At 52.4% G+C, this 8,372-nt stretch overlaps 1 protein-coding gene across 2 annotated transcripts; it reads left to right on the forward strand.

The window, feature by feature from the left end:
• The first annotated feature begins 1,572 nt into the window (after positions 1-1,572).
• SMKR1 (small lysine rich protein 1) lies at positions 1,573-6,393 on the forward strand. Of its 2 annotated transcripts, XM_048502267.1 has the most exons (4): positions 1,573-1,713; positions 1,826-1,944; positions 3,817-3,920; positions 5,349-6,393. In XM_048502267.1, exons 3-4 carry the CDS (start codon positions 3,918-3,920, stop codon positions 5,559-5,561), a joined length of 216 nt encoding a protein of 71 aa, XP_048358224.1. In that variant the 5' UTR covers positions 1,573-1,713; positions 1,826-1,944; positions 3,817-3,917; the 3' UTR covers positions 5,562-6,393. The 2 variants fall into 2 exon arrangements, with proteins under 2 accessions (XP_048358224.1, XP_048358225.1); XM_048502268.1 differs by lacking the exon at positions 1,826-1,944.
• The last annotated feature ends 1,979 nt before the right edge of the window (positions 6,394-8,372 follow it).

Below are 8,372 nucleotides of genomic sequence, written 5' to 3' on the forward strand. Positions count from 1 at the left end.
AGGCAGCTTCTCCAGCCAGGCTGTTGTGACTTGAAGGCAGAAATTTACCAGGCAACACTTTGGCTGCATCTCTATGTGGGGGGAGCTGCTCCTATTGAATTATATACAAAATTATGCAAAACACGGCAATAATCAGTGGTGGCAAACCTTTGGCACTCCAGATGTTATGGACTACAATTCCCATCAGCCCCTGCCAGCATGGCCAATTGGCCAACTACAATTCCAATTGGCCATTGTATGGCCAATTCCCACCAGGCCAATTCCCACCAGCCTTTGCCAGCATGGCCAATTGGCCAACTACAATTCCAATTGGCCATTGTAGTTGGCCAATTGGCCAACTACAATTCCCACCAGCCATGCTGGCAAAGGCTGGTGGGAATTGTAGTCCATAACATCTGGAGTGCCAAAGGTTCGCCACCACGGAGATAGGTTATTATTTCGATTAATCTTTCTCAAGTCCTAACTCTTGGAAATAACAAAAATAGAGCAACGTTTAAAGAGACCCTTTTCATCTTCCCAAAAAAATGTCAAATAATTTCTCAGGTCACTGACTATCAGCTTTTACCTTTCGGGTGTACCTACCCTATTAGCTTTATGGTAGCCTGCAAGAGGGGCCTGGAGAAATCCCATGATACCGATCACAGTTCCCCTGGAGAAAATGGCCGCTTCAAGGGACCAACTCTATGGTATATACCATAGATTCTAGGTGAAATCCCTTCCTTCACAGGCACTGCCCTGTGTAGAAAAGAACAAGAGTCCATTAGCATCTTAAAGACTCACTGTCCCTGCCAGGGAATTTGTTTTCATGAGACGCAACTTGATTCTTCAGCTACGTCCCTTGATCTCCCGAGTGGGATTTGACCACCCTCTCTGAATGGATGTCACCCATTTTAAAATTCATTTGGGATCTGAGAATGCAGTAATTGTTGTGTTGAATCCCTCCTGCGCCCCTTGAAGGGAAACCACGGCATTTCAACGGTCAGGTTTCTCCTGGAATCACAACTGGCCTCCAGACTGGAAAGATCAGTTCCTCTGGACTCTATGGTATACTATAGTCTAGGAGAAACTGAAATCCTAGAGTGGCATTGCATCTCTGCTTAGCTCCCTCCTCTCCTGCAAGCTCCGCCCCCAAACCTCCAGGAACTCCCTGAGCCAGAGTTGGCAACCCTACGGTGTAACAGTTTCACGAGACAACCAATGCGCTGCATATAATTTGTAGAACGTAATTCGAGGCGTTCATGAGGTGAAATGGGATGCTTTTCAGTTTATTAACCTTTAAGCAGCTTTTAAACGAGCCCACAAAAAGCTGCTGGCGGCATATTTTGCCTCACCCGCCATTAAAAAAACGAAATACGGCAAATTCCCGCCTTTTTTCCTCCCACCCGCCCCTCCGCGGCGGTTAAGCAGCCAGTTGCGCGCGCACCTCAGCATCCTCCTTCCCGCCTTCTCCTCCTTCCCGCGCTGCCTCGTTGTGCGCAAGCGCATCTTGAGGTATCTCTCGGCACCATCCATTGCCAGGTTACGCGGAAATCTCCTCCCCCTTCACCATGGTAACCAACAGGCTCGGGGAGCAAACACTAAACAGCCGGCTCCGCCCACTGGCGAGAAGCCCCGCCCGGGAGTTGGTGAGCGGGTCTCCCGGCTTCTTATCAGCCGTTGGTTATGCGTGTAGCGGGCACGTGAGGATCGGGAGTTGCGTGTCATGGGAACAGGGTAATGAATTGGGATGATGGGCGTGAATGGAGGCTGTTTGCGTGTCGGGAGGATGCCTTTGCATGCGTTTATTGGTTTGTCTCCCGCTTTTCTCCCCTGTTGGGATTCCAAGCCTCTTTTAAGGAACGTCGCTCTCCCCTCCTCCGTTATCTCACGACGACACCCCTGTGAGGTAGTCCAGGCGAAGGATTCGCGACGAGCCAGCTCAATGAAGGGGGGTTTCGAACCCAGGTCTGTATGCAAGCAAGCAAGCCCTATATTCCCAGTTCCGTGTAGTTCTTGGAAACGTGAGCTCAAGCCAGCCTAAAAGTCTTGTATTCCAAACCAGGTACTTCCATGGACTAAAGAGGCTTCAGTCAATTAAAACCCGTCCTTCGTTGCAGGTTTCAGCTACCCCACCTGCAGCTTCACCTGGATGACCCTGGCTTTCATCCCCCACTGGAAGAAAAAAGATATACATTAATGGAAATAATCAATTAACTAGTATGTTGTGGGTTTTCCAGGCTGCATGGCCGTGTTCCAGTAGCATTTTCTCCAGACGTTTCGCCTGCATCTGTGGCTGGCATCTTCAGAGAAGATGCCAGCCACAGATGCAAGCGAAACGTTAGGAGAAAATGTTACTGGAACACGGCCATGCAGCCTGGAAAACCCACAACATACTAGTGCAGTGGTGGCGAACCTATGGCACGGGTGCCAGAGGTGGCACTCAGAGACCTCTCTGTGGGCACAGAGTTCGTCATGTGATAATAGTGCAATTATTTCAGGGAGATTATTAGCACTAAACCTAAAACCTATTTTGGGGGAGGCAGTGTAGGTAACCCTGTTAAGTGCTGTTAAACCCTACTGATTTTCATGAGAAGAACTAAAGCGTGATCCTTTACCTGGGAGTAAGCTCGGTTGCTGGCAATGACCCTCCTAGGGTCGTGATTCACCCGTTCAAAGCATTGCACAGTTGCTTCAAAGCAAAGCCACTGACTACCACCAAGCTTACTCCTGAGTAACGCGTGCCTTGGAGCCAAGTGTTTTTTTTTATACTAAAACCTCAGCATTCAGGCTAAATTGCCATGTCGGCACTTTGCGATAAATAAGTGGGCTTTGGGCTGCAGTTTGGGCACTCGGTCTCGAAAAGGTTCGCCATCACTGTACTAGTGATTCCAGCCGTGAAAGCCTTCAACAATAAACCAGTTAACTGCCTTAAAAGTATGGTGAGCAATTTGGTTAAAGACTGAGCCCGTGGATGAAATTCTGAAATTTACCATTTGGCAAGCTGTTTGGAAACGATGCCGCTCTCTCGCTACCATGGCAAGGTCGTCCTCACCTGGGATTCCTACCCAGATTGAGTCACCTGCATTCAAACAAGTACCACAGGTGTCAAACTCACGGCCCTCCAGATGTTATGGACTACAGCTCCCATCATTCCCTGCCAGCATGGTGCTGGCAGGGGATGATGGGAACTGTAGTTCGTAACATCTGGAGGGCCACGAGTTTGACACCTATGAAGTAGACAGTCAAATAATATAGCCAGAGGTTCCTCCTAAGTCTGCCTCTCTGTCCACCCCACCACCCTGGGGTCGCCAACTGACCAGAGACGCTCATGTGCTTTTCGTAGCATCTGGAGCTGTAACAGTAGGAACCAGCAGGGGATGCTGTTCCACAGTATGGCCGTCAACGGGGTCGCCTGTTAATCCAGCCGAGGGTCCCCTTCTAGGATATTACATTTTGATTGGATTTCTGTGTTTGGTTCTTTGAGGCGTCTTTGAAAAGGGCACGGGTCTGTGGGTACGATAGGATCAAGAAGTGGTGTAGTGGTTGGAGGGCTGCGTATGAGCCATGGCGGTCTGCGTTCAGATCTCAATGGGGCCATAAAGCGTGCCTTGGCCCATTTACTCATCCCCCATAATTAGAGTTCCCAGGTGGGACCTGGAGATCCCTTAGACTTAAATCAGATCTCTTGACTCCAGAGATCTGGGATCCTGCCCCTCTCCAACCCCACCGTCCCCAGGGTTTACCCCAAATAACAAATTATTGGCGCTTGTTACAGGAATCCGGAGTCGCAGGACAATCGATCTTGTGTGTGACCGACGTGCTCTTGTCTTTTTACAGCACGGGCTCTGCCGCTTGGGATCTTTAACGTTTAAGTTGGCTCTCTTCCTCTGGGGCTTGACAGGATGATCCACGGTTTAGATCAGTGAAAGGACGCCGCTATGGTAAATACCCAGGTGTATTTGATGTCTGGACCTTCTGTTTTCCTAATGATCTGCCTGCCGGCCTACATTTCTGCAATAGGGTCAGAGTCCTGCAAGCAGACTGTGGTCCTCTATTGCAACGTGTGATTAGTGTTAGGAATATGCTGCCACAGGAGGTGGTGATGGTCACTAACCTGGATAGCTTTAAAAGGGGCTTGGACAGATTTATGGAGGAGAAGTCGATCTATGGCTACCAATCTTGATCCTCCTTGATCTGAGGTTGCAAATGCCTTAGCAGACCAGGTGCTCAGGAGCAGCAGCAGCAGAAGGCCATTGCTTTCACCTCCTGCCCGTGAACTCCCAAAGGCACCTGGTGGGCCACTGCGAGTAGCAGAGAGCTGGACTAGATGGACTCTGGTCTGATCCAGCAGGCTTGTTCTTATGTTCTTATGTTCTTAAATTCTGACTGCAACAGAGGTTTTTCCTGACTTGGTGAGCTCCAGACTAGAGAGATCAATTCCCCAGGAAAAAACGGCTGGTTAAGAGGGGGAATTCTACGGCGTTATACCCTGTGGAGGTCCCTGCCCAAATCCCACCGCCTCTCGGCTCTACCCCCTTGGGAGTTTCACAAGGAGAAATTGGCAACACTATTCCCGGCACTAGACTCCCCCCACCAGGGAGGGAAAAAGGGGTTTGAGGTGGGGAGGGATACATGCGTGAAATTTTGGGAAGTCTAAAAAACAAAAAGCAACCAGATGGGCTTACGGAGGCGAAGATGGAGGAGGAGTTGTTGTTTGGATTTATACCCCCCCTTTCTCTCCTGTAAGGAAACTCAAAGGGGCTGACAATCTCCTTCCCCCCCCCCCCCCGCCCACAACAAACACCCTGTGAGGTGGGTGGGTCTGAGAGAGCTCAGAAGAACTGTGACTAGTCCAAGGTCACCCAGCTGGCACGTGTTGGGAGTGCACAAGCTAATCTAGTTCACCAGATAAGCCTCTGCCACTCAGGTGGAGGAGTGGGGAATCAAACCCTGTTCCCCAGATTAGAGTGCACCTGCTTTTAACCACTACACCACACTGGCGTTGTTGAGGGGGGGGACAAAGCGGGGAGATTCTTTCCCAGGGAAATCTGCTTGTGTGTCTCGGGTGATGCCGGATCGTGTTAGTTCCTCCCATCTAGTCCTGCTGCCTCATCATCTTCAGGTGCCCTTGACTCTGCCCACGTTGTCATTCACATGGGCAGGGTCAAGGGCGTCTGACTGCCGGCCCCCGCTTGCACCCAGCTGGGCTCGCAGCTGGCAGTCCTTCCGAGGAAGCCAGAAGTGACTGCAATCTCTTGGCCTCCGAAAGCTCCTTTTATAAGCACAGAGGCGGGGGGGGGGGCAGGATCAGGTGATGATCGGTGACCCCAGTTTAAATAACGTCTCTCTTTCTGTTTCGGCCTTTGCAGGGCGGAAAGGGCAAGGGCAAGGGCAAAGGGAAAGGAAAAAAGGGCAAAGGGAAGAAATCCAAGAAGGGTGCCGTGGAGGTCGACATCTTGAGCCCGGCCGCCATGCTCAACGCCTACTACATCTCCCACAACGCCGCGGCCTGCCTGGAGTTTCGCGGGTTCCCCTGGTCCGGCTCGCCGAAGAAGAAGGGGAGGGGGAAGAAACGCAAGTAGGAAGCCCCGGGGAGAAGGTCGGAGCCCCTGGACGGGAGAGGAGGACTTTGGCAGGCAAGGCTTCGGCCCTCGAGCGTCTCGGTTTGGCAGCTCCCGTGTCCCACCCGACGGCATTCCAGAAGTAAAGCCTCGCTTTCCGCTGCCTTTCCTGGCCCTTCAGTAGCCGCCTTGTGATTGGTGCAGGGAGCGTTCCGCTGGTCTTGCATTGGACCGCGTGGATTCGGGGCAGGGCCAAAGGGGTCAATTTGGCTCCGCCTCCAAGTGGCGCCACAGCTGCTGGGCCTTTCAGGATTTGCATGGTTTCCTTGCTCCCCAGAGCGGAGGCTGCGAACAAACGGCAAGCCCCGCTCACGCAGACAAGGGGATCGAGGAGGCGGAATCCAAGATGGAGGAACCGAGCAGTCCGCTCCAGGCAGCAGCTGTTCCAGCTCTGAGTGTCCATTTGTTCAAAATAGACCGGTCAGACGGAAAACCAGCACCGCAGGGAAGAAGGCTCTGCCATCATCACTACCCTCCACTTGCTGGTTTTCTGCTTGCGGGGAGAGCGTGCCAAAATTGCGTGCCCCACGATAGCTCGCCTGCAGTCCGAACAGCGACCTCCAGACTTTGCTGTTTCATTCCCTCCCCTCCCCCCATTCTCTGGCATGGGGTGAACCAAGTCTAGGTCACCTGCCTCCCAGTCTGGGGCGACTAGAGAGTAGAAGCACCTGAGACATCTTTCTTGGCTTGGTGCAATTCAAGGGGCATCCCGTGCATAAAGCCACCGGCACATTCCACCACGGCCGGCTTCCTGGAAGTGTGTCCCAGAATCCTAGTGGGGTTTTCATGCAAGGGGGGCCAACCTATGGCGCTCCAGATGTTCATAAACTACATTTCCCATCAGCCCCTGCCAGCATGCAGGCAGGGGCTGATGGGAATTGTAGTCCATGAACATCTGGAGCGCCATAGGTTGGCCACCCCTGGCCTTTGCATGGGGATGCCATTGCCAGATTCTGGGTACAGTGATTTAAAAAAACAAACTCTGTTTCCATCTACTGGTGCTCGCAGTCTCCGGTATTTTCCCCTAAGCCAGTTCTCGGGTTTTCTGCACGGGATTTCTTTGGCCTCCTGGCTGTTTCTGAGGCTCCTGAGTGAGAGGCACTGCTTTCTGTGACGGTAGGGTGGATGGAGCCACACCTGGGAACTTTGTGAGTGCGTCTGAGCCATCCCAGATTAGGCAGTGGAAAGCACGGGAGAGAAATCGGCTGCAGTGTTAAGAATTTTCCTCCAGGACGAGACATGAAGCAGTGCGCAGGTGGCTTCCAGATGGCGCTTTTGGCGCGCTGTCCGTTTGTCAATGGGGGTTTGGGTCACCGCCTGGGTTCCGGAAAAGGTTCGGGCTGGAAAGCACCGATGGCAGTCGGGGAAAATTGCCACCTGACTGAGCTGCGGGGAGAAAAACTGTGCTGCCCGGGCTCCGAGGAGAGGGCGGGCAGAAGGAGCTGTGCCAATCTGGAAAAGCCACGACGCCAAGAGGCGCCTTGGCCAGGCCTGGCAAAAACTTGGGCGTAACCTCCCTGCAGAGATATGCCTCGCTGACGGACTCCACTGGCGGAGCGGCTTGGCTGTCCCGACAGCTGTGTTGTGCTGATAAATTTAACCCCAGCACGCAGGCTGAGAGAGCCCAGGGAATATTCTGCCTGGCTTTACCACCCTCCCTTTTGTGGAAGGGGCGTATATGTCACAGGCTTGGAACGGCAGCCCGTGGCTCCTTCACAGAATATGTTGTCGTGGGCGTTTTGTCGAATGGGCCTTCCTGCCCACATTGAGGCCTCTTCTCCGGGGGGCACGGCTGGGTAGAAAGAGACTCCCGTTTTCCCTTCTCCATGCCACGCTCCGCAAGCCCCAGGAAATACTTCCTGTTGCCAGGGAGAAGCGGACTAATATAAGGGCCAAACATTTTCATGTCATTTTAAATGGTGCTATTTGGAAACGAGGCATAGGATTCGTTCGAGGTTGTGCCGCCAGACACCGGCATCATTAGCCTCCTAAACAGCGACCCACGACAGGTAAAAAGTAGCTTAACAGCTGGCATGCGGAGTGTATTGCGTACCAAGGTGAAACTCTGAGCGTCCTCTGAAACTTGCTCGTGAGTAAACCTAGCCTAGGGGTGGGGGTGGGACAACTGGCCACAATGCTCCTGTCTCTTTGAAACTGGTGGACTGCTTGTCTGATTGCCACCAGATTGTGGCCATTACGTTTCACGCCTATTTTTCAAATACCTGTCTGTGTTCTTCACGGCAGAAAAGGGACCGTGAGGAATCTCCACATTCAAGCACAGGGTCCTACGCAACCGTTTCTTACATGGTGCAAACCATCTCCCAAAAAGTTCTGGTGTTTTTTTTTAATTTTTAAGATGGGTGCTTACATGTCGCTCACAGCGGCGTAAAACGGTGGTTTTTTAATTGGCCTCTGGTTCAAGAGCCCGCTCAGTGGCCATCCTCGGTGTCCTGCTGCCCACCCTAGCTAGAATTCATTCGCTGCTCGGGCGAAGCCGCTCCCGGGAGCAAGTGTCCCTGCAAGTTTGCGACGATCACTTCTGCCTGTGGTTAACTGGAAGATGGTGCGCCCGCAGCAGGAAATGTTGACATGGGAAAGGAAGGTCAGCAGGATGAGCTGAGAGCGGATGTTAAAACGGACGCCGGGGGAGCTTTGAGAAAAAGGAAGGATCGTGGGATGAGGAGCGATTGGGAGTTGGAAATCCAATTTATTGAAGAAGTCAGGGGAGTGGCCTCCCGGAATACAGGCTCCGGGTGATAATACTTTTGGCTT

This window comes from Sphaerodactylus townsendi, linkage group LG06 (genome assembly GCF_021028975.2).
Source record: "Sphaerodactylus townsendi isolate TG3544 linkage group LG06, MPM_Stown_v2.3, whole genome shotgun sequence".
Classification (NCBI taxonomy): domain Eukaryota; kingdom Metazoa; phylum Chordata; class Lepidosauria; order Squamata; family Sphaerodactylidae; genus Sphaerodactylus; species Sphaerodactylus townsendi.